General features: G+C 42.7%; 1 protein-coding gene across 1 annotated transcript in view; it reads left to right on the top strand.

Annotated features, from left to right (window-relative positions):
• Window positions 1-27,512, top strand: part of DNAH9 (dynein axonemal heavy chain 9) — a gene marked incomplete at both ends in the record, with an annotated part of 232,762 nt that extends 205,250 nt beyond the window's left edge. The window contains 7 exons of the mRNA XM_081320420.1: window positions 2,261-2,488; window positions 9,778-9,969; window positions 10,499-10,690; window positions 11,554-11,724; window positions 18,449-18,631; window positions 19,358-19,747; window positions 27,285-27,512. Of these exons, the coding sequence (XP_081176546.1) occupies window positions 2,261-2,488; window positions 9,778-9,969; window positions 10,499-10,690; window positions 11,554-11,724; window positions 18,449-18,631; window positions 19,358-19,747; window positions 27,285-27,512 (1,584 nt within the window). The remainder of the gene's footprint in view (window positions 1-2,260; window positions 2,489-9,777; window positions 9,970-10,498; window positions 10,691-11,553; window positions 11,725-18,448; window positions 18,632-19,357; window positions 19,748-27,284) is intronic.
• Window positions 27,513-27,730: the final 218 nt, after the last annotated feature.

Here is a 27,730-nt window from a genome sequence, read left to right as displayed (position 1 = left end):
CAGGGCCAAGTCCATTAAGAGAATCTCTCTTAGATGCCTCATGGATTCACTTGGTTTCCAGCATGAACTTGGGGAGTTTCCTGATAATCTTGAGGACCTGATTCACTGCTGACATGAGACAGCATCTTGGTTCCTTGACGAAGTGGCTTCTGAATGGCCTCTGGTTTTTTTGGCAATCCCATTTTGCCATTGGTTCTCTGATGACTTTGGGAGCTGAAGTGGCAGAAACCTCACTGAAAGACAGACTGAATTTGACTAATTCTGGATATGTCCCCTAGTTCAGGCCTATTCTGTGAAAATAAGACAGTAGAAATGTAAGCCCTGCTCTTGCTTTTCAAATTAGAAAGTGAGTCTGTGCCTTCAAGAATTATAACATGAAGACTAGACTGGGTGAGGATGCGGTTTTATTGGGATGGAGTGCCTCTTTCTACTCTCAGAGCAATCCTTTTTTTCATTTTGTGAATACTCCCAATATTACCAATACAAAGTCCTGGTGAAGTTTGATTAATGGCTAAAAAGGAGGATAATCAGACCCATCTGAAGAAAGCACAATAATTTTAGTTCTGCTCATAGATAGTTTCATTTCATTTCTATAAAAGGACTGACTTGTTCCCTGGTACGAACAAATGGGAAAATATCTACATTTTTTTCTCCTTGTCCTAGAATGGCTTCACTTTGACTCCCTGCACTTGGCCTTATTGGGGATTGGCATGCAGTTGGCTTTTGAAATAGCGCTCATTCCCAAAAGGCCATAACATTTTTTAAAAAAAAGGTACATTAGCTTCTATTAGCAATAGGATTGTGCTGTGTTGTATTCTTGAGTCTTTCAGATGTATTCCCAGAAGCTAAGCTTTAATTTGTACCTGAAAGCCAACAAACAATAGCCTCTTTTTATTCTGGAAGTGAAAGGTTTTCAAAGCCCTTCCCATTTCCAAGATAAGAGTTTCCACGCGCTTTTCAGCAGTTCTTTCTCACACAAAGACCCTGATTATCTAAATTGATGGCTCTTTACTAGATTAAAGCTATCATTCTGATCTGTGGATTGTGATAAATAATAGGCCTTGCTGAAGATGTGGTCAGTTTCATATTTCTTCAGCATTCTGCCATTGTTATGAGCTTTGCTTATTTATTGAAATCTGGGCTGTGTCGGAAATTAGATTTTCTGTGCACTAGAAACAAGCAGGACATGTTCAGAAGCCACCTACTTTTGTACATCCCTATTCCTTGGCTCTGTGCATCTGTATTTCTGACTTTGAGGTAGATGTCTGGTCTGGATTTCTCGATCTTGATAGAATAATTTAAGCCTTCCTTTAGTGTTTTCATTACTCATAAATCAAAATTGAAAGGTTTGATAAAAAGGTTCTTTAATTTAGATTTATTTTATTTTATTTTTTTATCCAAAGAAATATATCTTTGCTTTTGCCTTCCTTAATGGAGTTAACCATACAAAGAACCAGGAAAACAATGTTTTCGTTTATAGTTTCCATGCTGGTGTCATGTTTGAACTTTTCTCAGATAGCATCACAAGTTCCCATCCTTCCATCTTATCAGGCAATATGCTGTAGGGTTAGGTATCCCAGTTGCTGGGAAGACTCAGTCTCAGCTTGCCATATAAAACTCACTGGGTGATTTTGGGCCAGTCAGTCTTTCTTGGCTGATCTATGCTGGAATGGTGGAAAACTGAAATGAGTAATTCTGAACAAAAGTACCACCACTGCAAATATTTGAAGACCTCAGCTGAGCAGAATGTGAAATCTGATTTTCTGGTAACTAGCTTAGATTTCAAGGATGGATTATTTCATTGAAAATAATCAAGCAACTTTATTTCAGCTGTTTACAGGAAATTTGTTTTGTCTGGAGGAAATAATGTTATTTCAGTAACAGTACATTATTCTAACAAACAGAATACCATCATCATCCCTAAGAAAACAAACACTCAGAACTGTTTCCTTAATTGCTAGTTATTTGTCTTGATTATTTGCATTTCAAAGTGTAGAAAATCCACATTGTTTGTGTGCAGCTAATGCCTGGGGAACTGAATTATAGTGCTCAGAGCTATTAGGCAAGGTGTTTTTTTTCTTGTAGTGTGTGTGTGTGTGTGTGTGTGTGTGTGTGTGTGTGTGTGTGTGCATCAGAGTGCTTCTTATCTCCTGGAAGATATTGATGCAGCAGCTGCTTTAAGAGAAGGATCTAATAACTTTGTCATTCTTTCCTAGAACATTTAAGAGAAGGATCTAATGACCTTGTCTTTCTCTCCTAGAATATTCACCTGGTGGCCAAGTGGTTGAGTTCTCTGGAGAAGAAATTAGAGCAGCACAGCGAAGGTAGTCACCCTGATTTCCGGATCTTTATCAGTGCAGAACCTGCAGCTTCTTCTGAGAGCCATCTGATACCACAGGGTATCCTTGAGAATTCCATCAAAATCACAAATGAACCTCCAACTGGGATGCATGCCAACCTGCACAAGGCTCTGGACAACTTCAACCAGGTATCCCTCTACCTGTCCTCCTACCTCAAGGAGATTCTTGATACTCCCTTTCAGAGCCAAGTCAGGAAATTAAATACAACTGGACTAAGTTAGCTCCATTCAGGCCTATTATAATGAAAGTGAAGGTATTAGCACGTTGAGGTGAGCAGCTCTTATACCTGGAACCTCATCTCAAGAATTGAATTGTGCATGTAATCTCAAAGTCCCTTCCAACATTGTTTGTCTAAATCAGCCAAGCACTCCCTCTTGTATGTTGACTAGGCTTGCTTTGAAGACAGGAATGAATTTTTGGAATGTAAAGCTCTCGGCCAGCCCAATCTAGTAGGTTGAAATATTGGCATTCTTGCTTTTGGAGGGAGAGTGCTCTGCTTCTTACCTTTCTAACAGCTCTTGTCATTACTCAGTACTCTTTGGGGAGACCACTGGATGTCTGAGTTGGCATGGCTGAATGAAGATTAATGCTGTCATGTTTCTTTTGTTCCCATCTTCTATCAATCATAATTCATGATAAACTAGGAGGAGAAAGAGTATTAGGTAGATTTACCACCTAGAGATTTATAGAAAATAAAGGTGAGATATTGAATTGAATTGAATTTATTAAATTTATATGCCGCCCTTCTCCCTAAGGACTCAGGGCGGCTCACAACAATAAAAAGTTAAAAACATAACATACAAAATTTAAAAAAGAATTAAACAATGAAGTAAATACGTAACAATAGACCCAATAAAACCAAATTTAAAACTACAGTCAGTCCAGGCCCGATTGTTGGAACATCCATGTCTTCAGGTCACGGCAGAAGGACCGAAGGTCAGAGGCCATCCGCAGCTCTGGGGGCAGTTCATTCCAGAGGGTCGGTTCGCCCACAGAGAAGGCTCTCCCCCTGGGGGTCGCCAGCCGGCATTGCTTAGCTGACGGCACCCTGAGGAGGCCGACTCTGTGGGAGCGAACTGGGCGATGGGAGGTTGATAATGGCAGCAGGTGGTCTCGCAAGTACCCCAGGCCTAAGCCATGTAGGGCTTTAAAAGTGATTACCAGCACCTTGAATCGCACCCGGAGGACAACCGGAAGCCAGTGCAGCTCGCGCAGGAGTGGTGTAACATGGGAGTATCGAGAAACTCCCATAAGCACCCGTGCGGCTGCATTTTGCACCAGCTGAAGTCTCCGGGTGCACTTCAAGGGCAGTCCCATGTAGAGAGCGTTGCAGTAATCCAGGCGAGAAGTGACAAGGGCGTGGGTGACCATGCATAGGGCATCTCGGTCCAAAAAGGGGCGCAACTGGCGCACCAGGGGAACCTGTGCGAAGCCCCCACTGGTCACAGCAGTTAGATGATCCTCCAAGTTAAGCCATGAATCCAGGAGGACACCCAAGTTGCGAGCCCTTTCAGAGGGGGGCAATACCTCCTCCCCATCAAAAGAGGTGGAACATGTTGGACAATACGAGATGCCGGTATCCACAGCCACTCGGTCTTGGAGGGGTTCAGCCTGAGCCTGTTCCTTCCCATCCAGACCTGCACCGCCTCCAGGCACCGGGACATCACGTCAAGGGCATCACTGGGTTGGTTTGGGGTGGAGATGAACAACTGGGTATCATCTGCATATTGGTGATACCTCACCCCAAAGCCACGGATGATCTCACCCAGCGGCTTCATATAAATGTTAAACAGGAGGGGGGAGAGAACCGACCCCTGAGGCACCCCACAAGTGAGGGGCCTCGGAGTAGATCTCTTCCCCCCTGCCAATACAAACTGCGAGCGGCCTGAGAGGTAGGAGGAGAACCACCATAAAACATTGCCTCCCACTCCCAACCCCTCAAGCCACCGCAGCAGGATACCATGGTCGATGGTATCAAAAGCTGCTGAGAGGTCAAGTAGGACCAGGACAGAGGAACAGCCCCTGTCCCGGGCCTGCCAGAGATCATCTACCAGTGCGACCAATGCCGTTTCCGTGCTGTAACTGGTCCTGAAACCGGACTGGTACGGGTCCAGATAGTCCGCTTCATCCAGGAATTGCAGAAGCTGATGCGCCACAACACTCTCAACAACCTTCGCTACAAAGCGAAGGTTGGAGACAGGATGATAGTTATTCAAGGAGGCCGGGTCCAGAGCAGGCTTCTTGAGAAGGGGCCTCACCACCGCCTCTTTTAAGGTGGAGGGGAAGACACCCTCCATCAGTGAAGCGTTGACAACTGCCTGGAGCCAGCCCCCTGTCACCTCCCCAGCGGCCAAAACCAGCCAGGAGGGACATGGGTCCAATAGACAAGTTGTAGCGCTCAGTCTACACATAATCCTGTCCACATCATCCAAAGAAACAGGGTCAAACTCACTCCAAATAGTATAACCAAGACCTGTCCTCTCCACTCCACCGGATTCCACCCAGTCGGAGTCCAAACCAGTCTGGATCTGAGCGATTTTGTCCTGCAGATACTGTACAAATTCCTCAGCCCTAACCTGCAAGGGGTCATCCCTCGGTCGCTGATTTAACAGTGAGCGGGTCACTCTAAACAGGGCAGCTGGGCAGTTATCTGCAGACGCAATGAGAACGGAAAAGGAAACACGCTTTGCCACTTCCATCGCCACTAGGTAAGACTTAAGACAAGTTCTTAGCCGTGTTCGATCAGATTCGGATCTGCTGGACCTCCAACAGCTCTCTAGGCGTCTTTTCCGGCGCTTCCATCTCCCGGAGCTCCTCGGTAAACCAGGGGGCCACCTGGGATCTGCGCTGGGTCAGAGGCCACAAAGGCACAACTCGATCCAAGGCCCCAGCAGCAGCCCTATCCCAGGCTACCACTAGGGCCTCAGCAGAGTTGTGGGCAAGGGAAGCAGGAAATGTCCCAAGCTCCATCTGGAACCTCTCGGGGTCCATCAGGCACCTGGGGCGGAACCACCTGGTCGGTCTCCCAGTGGCAGGGGGTGGCGTATTGGAAGTCTAGCCGGAGAAGAAAATGATCAGACCATGACAGGGGTTGGATGGTTAAATCCCCCCTACCCAGATCAATAATCCACTGTCCAGAGATAAAAACCAGGTCGAGTGTGTGCCCTCCATTATGGGTCGGGTCTTGAATTACTTGAGTCAGGTCCATGGCTGTCATGGAGTCCATGAACTCCCGAGCCAACTCAGACGCCTCACCCGCGGAAGGCAGATTGAAATCCCCCAGAACTATAAGCCTTGGGAACTCAATCGCCAACCCAGGCAGGACGTCGAGGAGCTTGGGCAGGGCCGATGACACGCAGCTGGGAGACTGGTATGTAATCAATAGGCCCAACTGAACTCCAAGACCCCACTTCAAAAGGAGAGACTCACACCCGCCTATCTGAGGGACAGTGGCCACTCGCGGACAAAGACTCTCCCTAATAATAACCGCCACCACCCCACACCTGCCCTGGGCCCGTGGCTGGTGAAGCACCCGGAAGCCCGGTGGGCATAGTTCCAAGAGGGGGACACCCCCCTCTTGGCCCAACCAGGTCTCCGTGATGCAGGCCAGGTCCGCGTTCTCCTCCTCAATAAGATCATGTATGAGGGGAGCCTTGTTCACCACGGACCTGGCGTTGAAATAAACCAACCTGATCCCAGGGTCCTGCAATCCTATGCCCCCGGGGGAGCAAGAAGAGCCACAAGGGCAGGAACAGGCAACCGCTTGAGGACAGCAGTGGCCTGTTCCCCGATAGTGATAAAGCCCTCTGCTCCCACACTCTCTGCCCCTCCCAATCACCGTCAAAATGGGAAGACCCTCCTCACTTGGAGCTGAGTCCACCCCCAAACCCCTACTCCCCCCCCCACAACCGTCCAATGGTCTGGACTGCTGTCCGGATTGAACTCCCCCAAGTTCATTCCGGATCCCTTGGGCCACCCCCCTCCCAGATCCCCTTAAAATTTTATATAAAAATCTAGATAAAAATCCCCTCAGACTCTTCTTTGAGGCAAACACATTCTATAAATACATTCTAACAAAATGAAATTCAATGGTGAAAAAAGTAAGGTTCTACATTTAGACAAGAAAAACCAAATGCACAGGAATAGTATAGGTGGTACCTTGCTCAATAGTAGTAACTGTGAGACGGATCTTGGAGTCCTAGTGGACAATCACTTAAATATGAGCTAGGAGTGTGTTGCAGCTGCCAAAAAAGCCAACACAGTGTTAGGCTGCATTAACAGAGAGATAGAATCAAGATTACATGAAGTGGTAATACCACTTTACAATGCCTTGGTAAGGCTACACTTGGGATACTGCATCCAGTTTTGATCACCACAATGTAAAAAAGATGTTGAGATTCTAGAAAGAATGGAGAGGAAGAGCAACAAACATGATCAGGGGACTGGAGGCTAAAACATATAAAGAACGGTTTCTGGAATTGGATATGTCTAGTTTAATGAAGAGAAGGATTAGGGCAGGTATGTCAAACTGCTGGCCCACGGGCCGGATGCATCACGCCGAAACTGTGCCCACCCCATTGCCGGCAATGGGGAAAAAGTTCTGATACGTCACGCAACGTCACGTGACATTGTGAGTTTGACATGCCTGGACTAGAGGATGACATGATAGCAGTGTTCCAATATCTCAGGGGTTGCCACAAAGAAGAGGGAGTCAAGCTATTCTCCAAAGCACTTGAAGGCAGGACAAGAAGCAATGGATGGAAACTAATTAAAGACAGCAGCAACCTAGAACTAAGGAGAAATTTCTAACAGTTAGAACAATTAATCAGTGGAAAACCTGCCTCCAGAAGTGGTGAATGTTCCAACAATGGAAGTTTTTAAGAAGAGACTGGACAGCCATTTGTCTGACATGGTATAGGGTTTCCTGCCTGAGCATGGAGTTGAACTAGATGACCTCTAAGGTCCCTTCTAACATCATGATCATCGTCATCGTTGATAATATTATTATTATTATTATTATTATTATTATTAGTATTAGTATTAGTATTAGTATTAGTATTAGTCTTAGTATTATTATTATTGAAAGAGGGGTGAGGTGGAATCTGATAGTATCTCAAAATGGCTGTTTTTTTTTACAAAACATGTCATAATCCAAAATACTGCTATGACAATACCTCTGTACTTTTGTTAACTGCTTTGTACTTCTAGTTCAATCAATACAACATGAATTCACATAGACATGCTGAAACGTAATTGGAGCCACTCAGGGTTGGTTATCTGGTGGGTGGCTATATTAAGTGTTTTAAATAAACAAACAAACAGGGCTACAAAGAGTTTATTACCATATTGCTTTTAAATAAAAAGGGTAGGTTTTGTGTTACATAAACATTCTGTTGTTCTTTCAAGTTTGCAAACAGAGAAATGTGTGAGGATAAATAAGCCCAAGGTATATTTGTCCTAATGTTATGACTCAGGCCTTTGTCTCACTTTTCATCCAGGAGACTAGCACATTTGTGGGAAAGAATTATTCCCAAGGCTTGTAAGCACTATTTCTAATTTACATGGAAAACAATGTTGAGTCTTGGCTAACCATCCAACTGCTTTTTGTTTTTCCGTTAATCCAGGGGTGTCAAACTGCCGGCTCGCGGGCCGGACGCATCACCAGGAAATTGCATCCACCCCATTGCCGGCAATGGAGAAAAAGCTCCGATACATTGTGCAACGTCACGTGAAGTCGCGAGTTTGACATGTCTGCGTTAATCTGTTACAAACAATCAAGAATACTCTTGAAAATTGTTATGGGAGACGGGGGAATAAATTTGGTCAACTGATAATATTCACTGATTCCAACTCCAGGCCATGGAGATTCTTTTCCCATGACTTTATTTAGATCAGAAAATTGTCTAAACAATTGAAACAGAACAAACCCTTTTTGTTCCACATTTGTCAGTCACATCACTCCTGCAATTATCCATCTAGTCTCCAAACCTTGCTATAACTAAACTATAAGAACTGCCATCATCTAATAGAGATTCCTATGCAACATAAAAGATCAGGCCATATGAGAAAGAGTATTTGATCAGCTACAAATATTCAGAAAGCATGCTTTTAGATGACTTTAAAAAAATCAGATATAAGCATTATGGCAACCATAAAGTGATATTTTATTTGTACAGAAAAAAATCTTTAAGTAATTTATTTATTAATAAGTAGTGAAAAAACATTAGCAGGGAAGCTACCAAAATGGATTCTCAATAGAAAATAAATTTAGTAAGTTTGGAAGTCAACATTGGCCTCCTCACAACTTCTCAGATAAATGCAAGTAATGAGGATGAGTGGAGATTTTCATAATCCCAGATACCGTTGTCCAATTCTTTGTGTGGGTCAGTGTGTCGTTATTTCTCTTCATTTCATTTAGCTCCAACCTGAAGACTTATATCATAGTTGTCCAACTTTTTGGCTTACCTGGGCTGCGTTGAGTGAAGAGGAATTGTCTTGGACCCCATATGAAATATATAATATAGTTAATGTATATAAATAACAAACTTCCTTTATTTTTTATATATTTTTATTACGATCTTGTGGAGCCACATTGCTAGTTTCTAGGCACACAGATTGAACACATCTGACCTAGATCAGGACTTTTCAACCAGTGGTACGGGTACCACCTGTGGTACATTGGCACCTGGCAGGTGGTATGCGACCATCCTAGAAATGTGGTAGCAGGGGAGGGGTATGAGCTGAACCGGTGGCAGCACTGCACAAGCCTGAGCAAGAGACGGCTGGAGCTGCAGGGCTGTCAGGGCTCAGCGGAAGTACCCGGATCAGCGCCAGGCTCCAGCTGGAGCTCGCCGTTGATTCTGGTACTTCTGCTGAGCCCAGAAGAAGTGCCAATCAGCTGGAATGTTGCAGTATCTCCAGGGTCTTATGATTTACATTCAGATGCTTGGCAACTGATTCATGTTTATGACAGTCACAGTGTCCCAGGGTCGTGTGAAGTGACCCAAACCTGCTGCAACTACCCAGCAGACAGAGGAAAATAAAAACCAAACACCCTCACCCCACCCTTGCTGCCAATCCTCAACAGAAATGCTCACAACAATGAAAACCTCGGACAGGAGTAAGAGTGCCGCTGGGCGGGCAGGCAGGTGTTTTGCTCGGCTGTGGTTTGGGGGGCACTTTTTTCAGTGCCATTGTAATTTCGAACAGTCACTAAGTGAACTGTTGTAAGTTGAGGACTACCTCTACTTCATCACTTTTTTTCCTTTTTTTTTGGATCAAGCTTTTGACACCTTGCTAGGCAACTGGTGGTACTTGGATGTTGCCATATCCTAAAAGTGGTACGATGGATGAAAATGTTGAAAAGCCCTGACCTAGATGGTATTTATTATGGAAACCAATTTCTCTTTTCCTGCAGGACACCCTGGAGATGTGTACCCGTGAGAATGAGTTCAAGAGCATCCTTTTTGCCCTGTGTTATTTCCATGCTGTGGTAGCAGAAAGGCGCAAATTTGGCCCCCAAGGCTGGAATCGTTCATACCCATTTAACTTTGGAGACCTCACAATTTCTGTCAATGTTCTATACAATTACTTGGAGACTACTGCTAAGGTGAACTGGAATCATATGCAGCAATTTCTGATCACTAGAGGGTTTTTTTTTTTTGAGGGATGGGGAGCATTCTCTATCAATGTGCTATCTTTCTCTCCTTCCTTTTGTGACTTCGGAAAAGAATGTGCTTTTCATCTAATCATCCTATTTCTGTGAATGTTCATAACTGGCCTGATGTGCTCATGCTAGGACACTTCTTTGAAAATATTTGTTTGAGTACCTAGATAAATGGGTTTCTGTTTAAGGAATGGGGAAAGAGTTGTTTTCAGCGACACTCCTACTCTTTTCCAGTTCGCCACACACACTTACATCTCTGCACACATACAATGTCTGTTCCACAGTCTGGGGCTTCTCTAAATGAAATATTTTTGGTGTTGCATGGAGTTGTATAACTGCTAGATTACATCCAGTTTCCTACCGAAACCCCCCCCCCTCCCTTCTGCTTTAAGATTTCCAAAGGCTGTTGAAAGAGTTGCCTGCTGCTAGGCTGTAAGGAACTGTCTCAACTAATTTTCCCTTTGGCATTTAGGTTCCCTACGATGACCTTCGGTACCTCTTTGGAGAGATCATGTACGGGGGTCACATCACAGATGATTGGGATAGGCGTCTCTGTAAGTCCTACTTAGAAGAATTTATCAAGCCTGAAATGCTGGAGGGAGAATTCTTATTGGCGTCTGGATTTCCCCTCCCAGGAAACATGGACTACAACGGTTATCATCAGGTAGTCTTGCGTTTATTCATCCTGCCCTGATTTGTGTTGGAGTTCATAGCGAATACAAGAAAGCAATTTAGGGATTCAGAGCTTTAGGCAGGATCGGCAGGATTTTTTCCATCATAATGCTTTTTGACTGCAAAATGACAGTTGGTCGTGTCCTTGTGCAAGGATAGAAAAACAAAACAAAACACAATTGTGTTGTTGTTTCTCCAGCCTTAGGAGGTCTAGTGAAAATTTTTAATCTGTTAACTCAAAAATACTTTCAGTTTGCAATCCATTTATCAGGTTTCTCTAGATGTTTTGAGCAACAGCTCCCATAGATCTTTGCTATTGACCCTGCTAGCTGGAACTAATGGGAGTTGAGCCGAAATGTCAGGAAGATGCTAGCTTCTCTGTCACTGTACTTGTACTATACTAAATGTAGACATGTGTAGGATTTTCCTAGTAGGGGTCTTTATCCTCACTATTATTATTTTAGAATATAATCAGTATTTTTGAAAAATTTAGACTTTTGAGTCTTTGGTGTCACCTTGGCCACTCCTTCATCAAAACTGTGTTCTAATTAGGGTTGAGATTGATGCCTGCCAAAATATGCTAAAAAATGTATCTCAGTTGAAAATGCCTAATGATTAATTTGAATTAATTACAATTCATTTTAATTTGGCCGGTGCTGATCTGCTTACAAATTCAGCATTGTTAGTTTAATTTTTTAGAGTTTCAGTAAAACTGCAGATGACTGAGGGCATTATACGCCATTCAGAGTCACTTGACTGTGAGATGGGTGGCTATATAAATATGAATGAATGAATGAATGAACAATTATGTGATACTTGTCACTTGCTGAGTGTATATATCATTTTCCTGCCTAGTATATAGATGATGCTCTACCTCCTGAATCTCCATATCTGTATGGCCTCCACCCTAATGCAGAAATTGGCTTCTTAACCCAAACATCAGAGAAGCTTTTCCGTACTGTTTTGGAACTACAGCCTCGAGACACTAATCTTGGAGAAGGTGTAGGAACCACTCGGGAAGAGAAGGTGAGTGAGGAGGACATACTTGTTTCCTTTCCATGTAGATGACTTTATTTTATCCGATCTCATTTCATCCCCAAGACATTCAGGGCATGAGATGCTCTCACAGGGAGTTCACTGTTAGCCAGATAGGCACATTACTGAGAACGCATCTTGGGTTCTAGGGAAGATCCCGGAGCTTTACATTCTCTATCATGCTCTTAGCAGGCATAATATAGAAGTAGGCTTTCGTGACCACTGCTGATTTGTTATTCTAAATAACAGCAGAAGTACAAATAGGCTCTTAAAGAAAACTAGTACAATATGTTGCAGGTATAAATAGGATTTACTTACAGAGATGGAAGAAGCATGCTTGCTGCTACAGCATCCAGGAAAAGAATGCAAATTTGATCTGGGAAAGGACAGAGCCTCAGTCCTTGATGAAGCAAGCCCCTCTTTGCAGAGAGCCTGCGGGACTTCTTTAGGACATTCAGCAATGATGGAGAACTGCAGGTATAGGACACTGCTAGGAACTTTAGCTAGACAGGATGGGCAGATTGTCCTCAACTTGCAGCCATTCATTTACTGACTGAAGTTACAAAGGCACTGGAAAAAGTGATTTATAATTGGCCCTTGCATTTATAATTGGCCCTTGCATCGGCTAGACAATGTCGGCTGGCGACCCCCAGGGGGAGGGCCTTCTCTGTGGGAGCGCCTGCCCTGTGGAACCAGCTCCCCCATGAGCTTCGGATGGCCCAAGATCTCCAGTCCTTTCGCCGCGGCCTCAAAACACTCCTTTTCCACCTAGCTGACCTGGACTGACAGGGATTTTAATTATGTTTTTGATTTTTCAACTCTAATTTTTAATTTATTTTAATTTTAATTTTAATTTATTGTACAGAGGCCTTTAATTTTAATTTTATCTTAACTTCTGTATTTATTGTATGTTATTGTTGTTAGCCACCCTGAGTCCTTCGGGAGATAGGGCAGCATATAAGTCCCAATAATAAATAAATAAATAAATAAATTTACAACCATCACAGCATCCTCATGGTCATGTGACCAAAATTCAGATGCTTCGCAACCAGCATCCATTTCATCTATTTACAATGGTTGCAGTGTCCCAAGAAAACTAGGAGATGAAAACAAGCGCACATACTGAACTCCAAATAAAAGCTACCATATATACTTGAGTATAAGCCGACTCGAGTATAAGCCGAGACCCCCAATTTCACCCCCAAAAACTGGGAAAAGTTGTTGACTCGAGTATAAGCCGATCCACCGTTCTGCAAGCCTCCGCCGCTGGCGGAGGCTGGATCCGCACTCTGCAAGCCTCCGCCGCCGGCGGAGGCTGGATCCGCGCTCTGCAAGCCTCTGCCGCCAGCAGAGGCTCGATCCGCCATTTTGCAAGCCTGAATACACAGGAATACCCTGTGTGGCCGCGGCTCTCGGGGAAGCCCTGGCTGTCCGCTTCCTCGCTCCACGCTGCCATTCGGGGCCCGCGCGTTCCCCGGGCAAATCGCGGCGCCCAGCAGGCGAGGAAACACGCCCGCTCCAGTCGCCCCCCCTTCCCTCAGGAGACGCGAAGCAAGTGACCGCCCGGAGCTTACCGAGGACTTGTGTGCGGCCGAGGCTTCGGTGCTTCCAGGATCGCGCGCACCTCTCCCAAGCCGCCGCCGTCCGGAGACCTGCCGAAGTTTGGGGAGGTTTGGGGAGGTGCGCGCGCACCTCCCCAAACCTCCCCAAACGTCGGCAGGTCTCCGTTCCTCCGCACAGACCTGCCGACGTTTGGGGAGGTTTGGGCGCCTCCCCAAACCTCCCCAAACGTCGGCAGGTCTCCGTTCCTCCGCGCAGACCTGCCGACGTTTGGGGAGGTTTGGGCGCCTCCCCAAACCTCCCCAAACGTCGGCAGGTCTCCGTTCCTCCTGCCGACGTTTGGGGAGGTTTGGGCGCCTCCCCAAGTCTCCGTTCCTCCGCGCAGACCTGCCGACGTTTGGGGAGGTTTGGGCGCCTCCCCAAACCTCCCCAAACGTCGGCAGGTCTCCGTTCCTCCTGCCGACGTTTGGGGAGGTTTGGGCACCTCCCCAAACCTCCCCAGGTCTCCGTTCCTCCGCGCAGACCTGCCGACGTTTGGGGAGGTTTGGGCGCCTCCCCAAACCTCCCCAGGTCTCCGTTCCTCCGCGCAGACCTGCCGACGTTTGGGGAGGTTTGGGCGCCTCCCCAAACCTCCCCAGGTCTCCGTTCCTCCTGCCGACGTTTGGGGAGGTTTGGGCGCCTCCCCAAACCTCCCCAGGTCTCTGTTCCTCCGCGCAGACCTGCCGACGTTTGGGGAGGTTTGGGCGCCTCCCCAAACCTCCCCAGGTCTCCGTTCCTCCTGCCGACGTTTGGGGAGGTTTGGGCGCCTCCCCAAACGTCGGCAGGTCTGCGCGACGTTTGGGGAGGTTTGGGGAGGCGCCCAAACCTCCCCAAACGTCGGCAGGTCTGCGCGGAGGAACGGAGACCTGCCGACGTTTGGGGAGGTTTGGGGAGGCGCCCAAACCTCCCCAAACGTCGGCAGGTCTGCGCGGAGGAACGGAGACCTGGGGAGGTGCCCAAACCTCCCCAAACGTCGGCAGGAGGAACGGAGACCTGCCGACGTTTGGGGAGGTTTGGGGAGGCGCCCAAACCTCCCCAAACGTTGGCAGGTCTGCGCGGAGGAACGGAGACCTGGGGAGGTTTGGGGAGGCGCCCAAACCTCCCCAAACGTCGGCAGGTCTGCGCGGAGGAACGGAGACCTGGGGAGGTTTGGGGAGGCGCCCAAACCTCCCCAAACGTCGGCAGGAGGAACGGAGACCTGCCGACGTTTGGGGAGGTTTGGGGAGGCGCCCAAACCTCCCCAAACGTCGGCAGGAGGAACGGAGACCTGCCGACGTTTGGGGAGGTTTGGGGAGGCGCCCAAACCTCCCCAAACGTCGGCAGGTCTCCGTTCCTCCGCGCCCTGCCTGCCTGCTTCTTTCCGCTGCGGAAAGAAGCAGGCAGGCAGGGCGCGGAGGAACGGAGACCTGCCGACGTTTGGGGAGGTTTGGGGAGGTGCGCGCGCACCTCCCCAAACCTCCCCAAACTTCGGCAGGTCTCGGACGGCGGTGGCTTGGGAGAGGTGCGCGCGATCCCGGAAGCACCAAAGCCTCCGCCGCGCACAAGTCCTCGGTAAGTTTTTTTGTTGACTGGAGTATAAGCCGAAGTGGAATTTTTCAGCCCAAAAAGTGGGCTGAAAAATTCGGCTTATACTCAAGTATATACGGTACGTAGTCAGATTAGTTAACCCAGTTATTTATAATTTGCTAATTGAAAAAATCTTGGATTTTACTGCACAGTTCAGAGTTACCAACAGAATGTTGGGATAGTTGTAATCTGGATATCTTGTTGGATATTGTTTGATAGGGCGTTTTTCTCACAGAATGTGGAGGATATGTACAAACTCATTTCTTTGGAAAATCTGATTGTTGCTTTGCCCAGTCAAGCAAAATAAAACTATCAGTAATTATTTGTTACTGCTGCTCTACATCAGGGCTTTTCAACCAGTGGTACGGGTACCACCTGTGGTACATTGGCACCTGGCAGGTGGTACGCGCCCATCCTAGAAAAGTGGTAGCAGGGGAGGGGAATGAGCTGAACCGGTGGCAGCACTGCACAAGCCTGAGCAAGAGACGGCTGGAGCTGCAGGGCTGTCAGGGCTCAGCGGAAGCACCAGGATCAGCGCCAGGCTCCAGCTGGAGTTCGCCGTTGATCCTGGTGCTTCTGCTGAGCCCAGAAGAAGCGCCAATCAGCTGGAATGTTGCAGCATCTCCAGGGTCTTGTGATTTACATTCAGATGCTTGGCAACTGACTCATGTTTATGACAGTCACAGTGTCCCAGGGTCGTGTGAAGTGACTAAAACCTCCTGCAACCACCCAGCAGACAGGGGGAAATAAAAACCAAACACACCTACCCCACCCCCCCTGCCAATCCTCAACAGAAATGCTCACAACAATGAAAACCTCGGACAGGAGGAAGAGCGCCGCTGGGCAGGCAGGCAGGTGTTTTGCTCGGCTGTGGCTTGCGGGGCACTTTTTCAGTGCCATTGTAATTTTGAACAGTCACTAAGTGAACTGTTGTAAGTTGAGGACTACCTGTACTTCCTCACTTTTTTCCCTTTTTTGGTCAAGTTTTTGACACCTTGCTAGGCGACTGGTGGTACTTGGATGTTGCCATATCCTAAAAGTGGTACAATGGGTGAAAAGGTTGAAAAGCCCTGCTCTACATTACTTCTGTTATCAGGCATTTATTTTTCAATATTCATTCTTGTTAACACGAACATGAGGGTTTTGTTGCATCATATTTCTTTATGGGGTTCTCTTCAAATTTAGTTTTGTCCTGCCTCCTCTTTCTCCCACTATTTTTGGGAATGTGGCTCCTGGCATACCACTGAAAAAAATACCAGGAAAGAAATCACATACCCTTATTGTAGGAACAAAAATTTGGATGGATTTACCCAGTTTCTGATTTGTGATTATTAGTTCTGACTGATGAGAAATGATGGACTGTGAAATGGAGGTGCAGTTTCTGTAGTTTTCTGGGAATACTTCAAAGTATATTAGGAGGAAAGTTGAAGCTCCTTCTGTCTCATTTAGTGGATACTAATTACATTATCACCCAACTCATCCAAAATCTGGCAATTAAGCTATATTTCTTGCAGAGTGTGTAGCACGATGCAATGATTTACGTTAAAATTGATTGATTACATTTGTATCCCACGGCGACGTATCAACTCTTGGTGGCCTATATAACATCATTTAGATGAATGTATAAAACATTTACACTGTGGTTAAAATAATTGATTAAGTAACAGTCATAACACCCTTAAAACAAGTATACAATTTAGCTATATTAAAATAGAATAACAGATGGTATAGAGCATGAACTTAAGAGAATGCTCTCCAAAATAGTTCCATTTATTACAGACAGATCTGGCATTAAACATCAGCATCTGGAGACCAAGGACACCACCAGTGCAGTTACCTGGCTTGCAGGTTGGGGAAACTGCCCAGGTTAGACACTGCTACCAAATCGGAAGTCTCTCTTTCTCTGAAATGGTCTTCAGAAAGTCCCTGATTTATGATCATAATTGAGCCCAGAATTATAGTTGTAAATCATGGTGGTCGTTAACATGGCTATAGAAGATATGAGTCATCACATGACTCTGCCCGTTTTTACAACCCTGTAATAGTTATTAAGTGAATGCCAAAGTTGTTAAGTCAATCCATTTTCTACAGTGAGCATTTTTTGCTAGAAACTGGAAGCAAATGATGGAAATTGGCCAAAAACATCAAAAATTGAGGTCTTGTGAGTGCAGTATATTGCAAATGGCTATAAATACGAACCAGTTGCCAAGCACCCAAAATGTGACCATGTGACCAGGCAGGAGGGGGTGTGGCTGTTGGAACTTTGGAACTTGGTCACATGTAGCTCTGGAGAGGTCCCTTGTAACTTTGAACATTTGCTAAGCTATGGTCATTAAGTGAGGATTATGTGTATATGATGCTTTCTGTCATATTGCCATCCATGTCACTATCAGCCTAAGACTGACTGAAGTATTATTGGAGTACCAGCTGAGCTTCACCTTGCAACCAATCCAATTTGTGTACAGATTTCACACCCTTCCTAGTGTCAAGTATAGAAAATCAGGTAATTCAAACAAATGTATAGGTTTATTGCAAGCTAAAGCTCCCTATGAGAATTTGAACTAATAATGGTCGAAGCAAATTAGTGGTATGTAAGAATCAACAGACTTCAAGTTAGGCTGGTCTTAGATCTCTTATGGGCGTGAAGGGACTCAAGACTGATGATGCATTTGATTCCCCGCCCCCTCCTCAGGCACAGCCTGGTTATTTCCTACACCTATGTTACCATTGGTACAAATCCTTAGGGCCTTGAGAGAGTTTCTTTTTGATATCTGAGAAGTTGGGGCTTCAATCTCCACTTGCCCCTCACTTCAGATGCAGCTTATTAGTCCCCTAGTTCTGCTCACAATTCTTTTGAATCACTGGCAGACAGACTGAACATTTAATCGGGTATATGTTAAGACTTAATGCTGCTCAGATACTCAAACTCCACTGATCTAGCCTCTTGTCTAGGAAGGTTGGTGCCTGGGATCTTCACCCTGCGCTTTCCTCACTCTCTTTTGGCAGTGGCCCTTCTACTGTAGTCCTAGTTCCAGATCCTGCCAACAATTGAGTCTTATAGTCTAGTTTGGGCAGAGATGTTGCCAAATTGCGGCTTGAAGCAAAAGAAACATCCACAATAAAATAAAAACAGAGAACCAATGCCTCTGAATTATTGCATTTGACAATTACTGAATAAAATGACTCTTAAGGAGGTTCAATAAAGTCTGATCCAATGTTTCTTCCCCCCCCCCGCTTCCTTTTATAACTTCATCTATATTCAGATGAGAACAGCCCTAATCTGAAATTGAGGCATAGGCACAGAGAATAATAATAAAAAAAGAATATCTGCATAATGTGTGGCCATTTTCAAAACCATTTATGTACATGGAACCTCTATGAATGCTTGTAGATGTTAATAGTCTGTCAGATGGCTTGATTAAAAGAGCCAAGCTTGGACTGACTCAGCTTTTCTTCAATAAGGGGAAATTAACTTCTCTAAGCCTAGTTCAAGTTGTTAAATAACTTGTGTAAGTAAGTTTCAGCAATATTTCCTCACTCTGGAATATAGGTGAAGGCGCTGCTTGATGATATCCTGGAGAAATTAGCGGATGAGTTTAATATACCTGAGCTGATGGCCAAAGTTGAAGAGAGAACACCATACATAGTGGTTGCCTTCCAGGAATGTGAACGCATGAACTTTCTCACTTGGGAGATTAAGCGGTCGCTGAGAGAGCTGGACCTGGGACTGAAGGTACAGACTCTTCCCCCCGCCCCCGAGTTTTGTGCAATTTTGAAGACAGTTTAGAGATGACAGGAAATTACTCAGTTCATGAGGGGTAGCCTACCATTAGAAAGCAAATGTTATAAAAAAAGTACATATAAACCCATGTAAATAAATAAATGTAAATAAAGAGAACCAGTTTGGTGTAGTGGTTAAGGTGCTGGCTTAGAAACTAGTGGATTGTGAATTCTAGTCCTGACTCAGGTATAAAGGCAACTTGGTGACTTTGGGCCAGTCACTTTCTTTCAATCCAGCTCACCAGTTGTTGTTGTGGGGAAAATAGGAAAAGAAAGAAAGTTATAAATGCTCACTACCTTGTGTTATTTATACAAATAATAAAAGGTGGGATAAATACATAATAAATAAATATACAGAAAATAGTTTGCATTTAAAAACAATTTTAAAAACCCAGCAAAACCCCCAAAATATTGTCAATTAAATCAAATAATGATAAAAGCTTGTGATATAGCAGAAGTATCTAAATTATTCCGTGAATATCTCCCAGTTATTTTAGGAGTTTTTCAAGTTGTTAAAACTAGTTGATTTTCTAGTTCTCTACCTTTGTTTGAAACTGAAGGGTGAATTATTTTCAGAGCTACTGCAAATTCTACTAAATGTGCTATTTTCCCATGTTTAGTGCATTTTGACTGAAAGCTGTCTTGTGTCTGTCATGCTACTTTTTCCTACGTGTTTTAGGGTGAATTAACCATGACCAATGATATGGAGACTTTACAGAATGCCATCTTCTTAGATATGGTGCCTGAATCATGGACCAGGAGAGCTTATCCTTCCATGTCTGGTTTAGGCAGTTGGTTCACCGACCTTCTCAATCGCATCAGAGAGCTTGAAACATGGATAGGAGACTTCATGTTACCATCTGTGGTGTGGCTGGCGGGATTCTTTAACCCACAGTCTTTCTTGACAGCCATAATGCAATCCATGGCCCGAAAAAATGAGTGGCCTCTGGACAAAATGACGCTGCAATGTGATGTGACTAAGAGGAATCGTGAAGAGTTCACCAGTCCTCCACGGGAAGGTGCATATATTCATGGCTTGTTCATGGAGGGTGCACGCTGGGATATGCAGGTAAATGCAAAGATTGAAGGGTTGCTGCTACTTGATAAGTCACCTTATTGTGAAAAAAAAGTCCCAGAATAATTAGACTGCGTATGGCCAAGACTGTGGCTCATTATTAACTTAGATTTGCTACTTCTCTGAGGCGAATTCAAACTCACCTCCAGGAAGTATACAATTTGTCTCTTAACTGGGGTAAGAGCTCTGCTGTGCATATTCATAGCCCACTTCTACAAGTACAAAATTGATATTTTCTTGGAATTCATCATTTAGAGATACTGTAGATGGATTAAGTTAAAAACCATAATCAAGAACTGGCAAGGTTGCATTAAAAAAACAAAAAGTGTGTGAAATGTTTAAAGCCAGCTTTCAAGCTGATCACTGTTTCAAGTGGCAAATAAAACACGTAGCAGAAGGTGGTGGTGGTAATGTGGACGGGGAGGATAAACCTCAACGCTTTACCAATTCGCTTTACCTAGCTTTTGCTTTTACACTTTTTAATGGGTTTTCATTTCTGTGCTGCAGCTTGCAGCATGTTCAGTTAGGAAGAAATCTGTGCCAGATAGCTAAACAAGAAGCAGAGACCTCAAAAGAGTTCCTCTGTGCTTTTTATTTGTGAGACATTGATGGCAGATCGGAAAGAACCGCGCCCAATTTTTTTTTTAACTCCAAAGGCTCTTTGTAGTTCTTTGGCTAGATGGCTACCGAGCTTGGGCCCCAAAGAACTGTCCAGCCCCATCAGCCTATAGAGATATAAGCTTAAGGAGCCTATAAAGCAGGCAGGGGACGTCTCTAGAGTGCAGGCCTAATCTGGATCTTCATTTGCCACTGTGGGTCCAACTTCTTTAGGAAGCTTAGTTTCTCCTCAGTTGCTCTCTTCACCCCATCTCTTCTATGATCCTGAGCCCTCCCCCTCTAATTTTCCCAATTGACAGTTGGCACCAATGGAGACTATTTTAATGTCCTAGTAGTATAGGAGGTATTTTTGAAAGCAGCACAGGAGCCATTTTGGATTTTAAAAAGAAATTGCAGGGCTTGATTACACTACTTTCAATCATCCAGGACGTGGTTGAGAAATAGGTTAAATTGAATGAATGGAACCAAAGCAAGTATGCTGAAAACAATTGTTCGACAAAATTGGACTTAATGTAAAATATTTTGGAATTGTTCTAATCATTGGGTTCTTAGTGAACTTTTATTTTTTTATCCTCTTCCCACCAGAGATCCTGAACACTCATTTCAAAATCCCATGCTTTAAAGAGAAGCAGGCAAAATTTGTGTGTGTAATTTACTGACATCAGAATTTGCGTTTCCACAGGCATCACACCTGCATTATATTGTGCATTACACTTCTCCTACCTCCCACTCCACAACTCTTTATTTTTGGCAAGAAACACCGAAAAGCGTTGCCAAAGGAACAGCTGGTGCTGTTCGACTTGAAGCTAAAAAGCTTCTTGGCTCTTATCCCATTTCTGAAGCATTCCAATCAATGTCTTACTTTTATTCTTTAGCTTTGTCCATATCAGAGTGTCAGGTCAGAGCCATCTCATTGCTCAGATTTTGACCTTGCATGAGCCCCAGCAAGAGAAACCAAGGCTTGCAGCTCCAAGGCTGGGGGCCTAATGGGGCTTTCCAAAAGGTGTAAGCATAAGCTGAAAAATGCTGGGCCTGAGAAGGTAGAACAATGAAGGGTGGCATTTAATTTCCTGTAAAAAGGACAAGATACTTGAATGAATGGCAGATTAATCATGATGCTCTGGTCCAGCAATCAGAGTAAGGTATTAAAGAACCTGGATGAAAACTAGAAACTTAGAGGAACAGCAAAAGCTGGGAAGAACACCATTCTTCTCTTGATCTCTTTTTTTTCAGGCTCTTGTGTTTTTGGGGAATCATTTTTGTAAACATGGCTACACTCCAAGCAATTTCTATCAGGCAGTTTCTGCTGAGCTGATAGCCCAGCCCCTTTCTCAGAGCTTTCCTCTTCAAAGTCCACCTGGAGGATGAAGGACCTATAACTACTGTATTTGATTGTTTTTCTCGGATATTTTTCCCTTAATCATTGCCCTTCAGATGTTGTGTCACTCTAGAGCAAGGGTTCCTAAACTTTTTGCCATCACACACCTTTTAGTGCAATCTTAATGTACACACCTGCCCCCAAAATCTAAACACCAAAATGAACACAGATGAACAATGAAAACAATAAAATGAAACTTTGGGAAAGGCAGATTTTGTAATAATGTAAAGGTTCTCCATAGCTCCCCTAGACTCTGCCTTTCCCAAGGTATGGGTAATACACTAAAAAGACCACTGAATAAACTAAAATTTAATTTTAAAAAAATATCTAAGCAACATTTGAGAGACTATACCAGCTATTCGTAATCATCTGCTTCTTGCCAACTTTAACAGCAGAAATATTATAAGCAACTAATATTATAAGAACTAACTAACCCTTCTCTCTCTCTCTCTCTCTCTCTCTCTCTCTCTCTCTCTCTCTCTCTCTCTCTCTCTCTCTCTCTCTCTCTCTCTCTCTCTCACACACACACACACACACACACACACACACACACTCACACACACACATACAAAATAGGTGGCTTCCCAAAGTTAAAGTTAAACTCCCATTTGTGTGTACTGAATTCTACAATGCAAGAATACACGAGTTACCCAATAGCTTGATTCTGGGACATGAAAAGAAATCTCAAAAGATGTTCTGGCTACTTCACTGAAGAAGAATTTAACTATTCAGACATATGAGGATCAATTCTCTCCCCCCCCCCAAACCCCCCCCCCCACATTTCCCCTTTGAGCTCATCGGCCCTGCAGTTGAGGCAAAATCAGTGGGGACTTCCACTGATCTTTGACAAGAACAAACAATAACTGTTTTAAAGTCATTTTCTATAGATATGTTTTGCTGTGAAACAAAAACATAAAAATATGTTCTTTCTTAGTGTTTAAACATGTCTTTTTCCAACTAGGGATGTATGTGATGAGAATATAAAAGCATTTTTGTGTTAAAGTAAAGCTGCTGATTTTTCTTCCAGTAGCAACGTTTGTATTCTTGTGTGGGTCCAATGGATGACAGTTTAAAAATTAGTTACTGTGCAATGTGTAGCCAATATTTCTGCGATACATATCCACTAGAAATTAATCTTTGGAAAGGATGGGAGGGGAACTGTCAGCTTTGACTGTAGCCATCACTTTAAAAGGAAATATCTTGCTAAAGTGGAATTGCTCCCCAAAGGCATAGTCTAGAATTTCTTTATACCAGGTTTAGGCCTGGCCAGCTACCTGAAAGCTTTTTTTTAATTTGGTGTATTTAAATGAAAGCAAAAGAAAACTTTATGGAAGCAAATTTGTGCTACAAAAACAGGATTTAAAGAGAGATTTCCAAGACATTCTAAAGCACAAAAGTTTAGAGTCGTGTATACATTCTCAGGTGGGACTTTACCTATTTAGTTCAGCCAAGACATCACCATCCTTTTCATTTTGGTCTGTATTGCTAATTAATCATCAGGTTGCCCTTGCCTTCTAGCTAATGGAAGGGTATATTCTGGAGAATAAGCATTGTCTTAATTAAGGCAAAAACAAGAATTGAATGTTAGTGAATTTCCTGTTTCTCCATTAATTATCCATGCAGGGATTCCTCCTCCATCTTCATTAGCTATCTTTAATCATTGGTTGGAAAGGTGGAGGTGCTTAGATACCAGAGGAAACAGTGATTTGTGGGATATAATTTTAATAGCTTTGCTCATCTCTGCTTTCCATGTTTCTATATAGCTAGTTCTCAACTTAAAACATTTTGCTTAGTGACCATTCAAAGTTACAATGGCACAGAAAAAAGTGACTTATGACCATTTTTTACACTTATGACCATTGCAGCATCCCCATGGTCACGTGATTTACATTCAGATGCTTGACAACTGATTCATATTTGTGATGGTTGCAGTCTCCTGGGGTCATGTGATCACCTTTTGCAATCTTCTGACAAGCAGTCAGTGGGGGAAACCAGATTCATTAACAAATGTGGCAAGAAAAGTCATAAAATGGGGCAAAATTCACTTAACTTTCTCACTTAGCAACATAAATTTTGGGCTCAGTCATGATCGTAAGTTGAGGACTACCTATTTTGGCTAGGCAATATAATTACAATATAATTCCATAAGCTGCCCAGAATTACCCTGAGGTAAGATGGGCAGGCAATAAATTTGATAAATAAATATAATCATATAATTCTGTGATTCTTTCCACTTTCTTTTTTTTGTAATATATTTTATTGATTTTTTAAAACCATAAATCACCTAATAATTGGTGAACAGTGTGTTGTCTGGGTTTACATTTGTAAAACAGTCACTAACAATTGATTTCTATAATCCATAATCCACATAATGGTTTTAGTTGATTTCCTCTTTTCTCAAAATATCCTCTTTTGCAAACATTGAGTTAATACAATTCTTATTGTTTTGATAGATAACAATTAACTATATATTTTTTTCTCAATATTCCTAAAAATAATAATCACATCAATATAATATTTCTTTTCTAACCAATCAATCTGGTTGCCTTATCATAGATCCTGTTACAGTCCTTATTTTAATTTGTTTCTCCTATCAAATTTTAGGTATTCTTACTGGTTAAGATTTTCTCAAAAATTAATTACATTTAAAAATTTAACTCTATTTTTTCCATATGAACCATCTCACACTTTTACATTTCTTAAGGAATAGATAAAATAGTGAAAAAAGAGAAAGGAGAATAAGAGTAAAGAAACATAATAAATAACCTACTACTTAAAATATATATCCCACCTAAGCTAATATATATTTGTTTCCAAAATTTCTTATTCTTTTTAACATAATTTAAAATATGTTTAATCTTTAAATATTCGATTTAATACAGCTAGTCATCTAGTCCTTTAACTCTTATTCAAAACATTTTTATCCATTATAATTTTCTTAAATTCAATCACATTTAAATATCTAAAACATTTCCTTTATCTAAGTCATTTCAACTTTTTTATATTACTCATATCAAGAAAGAGAATAAAAAAGGGAAAAAATAATACTATATTATTTAGGGATTTCATCCCTCTTAGAATGACATATATATTCCAAATCTTTTCTATTTCTTTAACCATATTCAAACAAATGTTTCTTTTTTAAGTATTCTCTCTGGTAAGTCCCATCAACTATTTTCTTGGTTTCCACTTTAGTCTTTTTTCTTTGCCCAGTATCTTTCTTAATCAATGTATTTTGCTGAATCAAAAGGTTTTTCTGTATGTTCATAAATGTTACTGTAGATATCAAAAGTAAATCAGATGAAGTGTCTTTGTATGGGGCTTCTGCCTTTCCATGTTTGTTGAAAATCTTTTTCTTTTTTTTTCTTTCTGCTTCTCTTATCATTTCCTTTCTCTCCGATGTTCCTGACATCTTTACAGTCCATTTTATCCCATCTGTTTTCTTCTCCTCAGATTTATTTTGTAGTCTTAAGGGATAAGTTGTTTTTTCCGATTCTTGTGAATTTTTTTCCACTAGGATTAAATCATGTTTCCTTGGTTTGTTAAGTTCCATCTTTAAGTCTCTATTCTCAATTCTATATCCAATTATCTGTTTTATCTGCTCCTTCTCTGTTGTTTTCTGGGATTTTTTTTGTTGTAGAGTTAACTTGGAAATAGATTGATTTATATTTTCAAAAGTTATTTTGGATTTCTTTGGGGTTTAAAGTCATTGTTGTTTGAATTAGTTGCAGTATGTTATATATCTCCTCCTGTGAAGTATTTATGTTTTCTTAATATGTTCTTTCTACATGTCTCTGATCCATGATGGCCAAGAATTTGAGTTTTTCTCTTCCTTTCTTTTCTCTGCAAATAGCTTTAGAGTCCCAATTAAATAGATATTTGTAATCCAAATAGTTCAAAAAAGATTTTTTTTCCTGAAATTTATAGTTCTTTCTTTGTCTGCAGCCCAGATTATTGTCCTTTTTTGTCACAGCTGTTCTTTGTTGTTAAAGTTTTGAAGGTCATAAACACAGATTAGCTTTTTCCCAGGTTTTGCCAAGTCTTATATTAAAGTCATATCTGTCATAGTCTTCATCCACCAATAGGAGTCAGCAACTATTTGTTTTTCAATTTCCAAAATGAACAATTATCTTTAGAATGAGATTCTTAACCATTCAAAAATTTTAGATTTATCCAGATTTAAGTTTTAAATTTCAGGGTTTATATTTATTTAGCTTCCATATATTTTGATCCTCCATAAAAAGATTAATTTGCCGCTTCCATTAGTATAAGGGTGGGGCAGAAATCCCCCTCCTTCCCTTTTGGAGGTATTTTGCTTCTTGGGGATCTTTTCCAGGAAATTAAATGTAGAATAGAAAAGAGAAGATTGAATTCCTCACCTAGTTTCAAGCATGCTGTTCACAGTTGTGCTGGTTAGTGCTTTTGGACTTCGGTTGCTAGTAGCTTGGGCTGGTCGATGCAATACGGCCAGCCTTTCTCCTGTTGGGTTAGAAGGCTTTCCCCAAGTCGAACGGAACAGCCACCACCATTCCAGAATCGCTGGAACACCCTTCTTTCTTTGCCGCCTCTCTGGGGTGACGTAGACCCATTTAGGGTCCCCTGGCAGGGCAAAATCAGCCGCAGGGGTGCAGAGAATCCACAAGCCTCTGACCAGTCCCTATCGCACAAAACTGGAAGTCCCTAATTCTTTCCACTTTCTATTCTAGTCTCTGCACTTATAGGTGCTGTTCTTTGAATCCAGATTGATGCCGGTTGTTTGGTTTATGCTTGCCTACTCAGTGACCAATTTGTATTTCTAATACTGCATGCAAAGGCAAAGTTTCCTTTCAAGCAGTATATCACACTGTTTTAATGTCTGATTAAAAACAACTGCAGAAAAGTCCAAATCTGATCAGAGCAGCAGCATGGGGAGAAGAGGAGCTTAATCTGTGTACATGTGCGTCATATTTTTTTCACCTAAGTTGCCCTCTCTGAAGCTGCTATTAGCATTACCATGAAAAAGCAAACCTTCCATCTAGTGTTGAGTGTCTTAGTCATATTTGATTAGATTTCTGTTTCCAAGAATCAGATGATATTTAATGAGACACTGCTGAAAACTTCAGTTACTTTATAATTGCTCTGCCTTGTGGTTCACTCATTGTTCAGGTTTATGTTTACAAGGATTAACCTCTTTGAAGCAGTTCAAACTTTGCTAATTCTGAAGGAACAGTTAAATATCTACAGAAGTAGATAGTTGCTTCATAATTTTCAAAACTCTGCACAAATTAACATACTTCACACAGAAGCTTTTTGACACAGCAGTAAGGGTAGGGTGTGCAAAATATTTTACTTCGAATCACTTCTAAGTGTGTAACCGTGAAATGTCTTGCTTTGAGGCAAATGTGATGCTTCTGGTGTGAAGCTGACTGTTATGAATATTTTGGTAGTGCAATCAAAATGGTGTTTTCATGATTTTCTGTGCTTAGAATGATTTACCTCTTTAAGAAGAATAGGCAGAGTTAGCAATAACTCATTTTTGTAAATTATTCTTTGCAGACTGGATTAATTGCTGATGCCAGACTGAAGGACTTGACTCCACCCATGCCGATTATTTTCATCAAAGCCATCCTTGTTGACAAGCAAGACACACGCAACGTATATCCATGTCCTGTATATAAAACACGCCAACGGGGTCCTACCTATATTTGGACATTTAACCTGAAGAGTAAAGAGAAACCATCCAAATGGATTTTAGCAGGGGTTGCTCTCCTCCTGCAAATTTAGACTTCAGTTCACTTCTCTTTTTCTAGCAGCCTTGTCAAAACAAAAAGTCATATTTTCTTATTTGGTATTTGCTTCACAGAATGAATGAACGCCCAGTGTTGTTTCATGCTTATATACATCTTTCAAAAAATGAAAGACGAGTTGAATTATATTCAAGCACACCACAGGGTTTCAACTTTATTACATTTTTAAATAAAAGGTGCCTGCTTGGTTTATGT

Source organism: Vipera berus, assembly GCF_964194415.1.
Source record: "Vipera berus genome assembly, chromosome: 2".
NCBI classification, from domain to species: domain Eukaryota; kingdom Metazoa; phylum Chordata; class Lepidosauria; order Squamata; family Viperidae; genus Vipera; species Vipera berus.
This window is presented reverse-complemented; position numbering and strand designations above follow the sequence as displayed.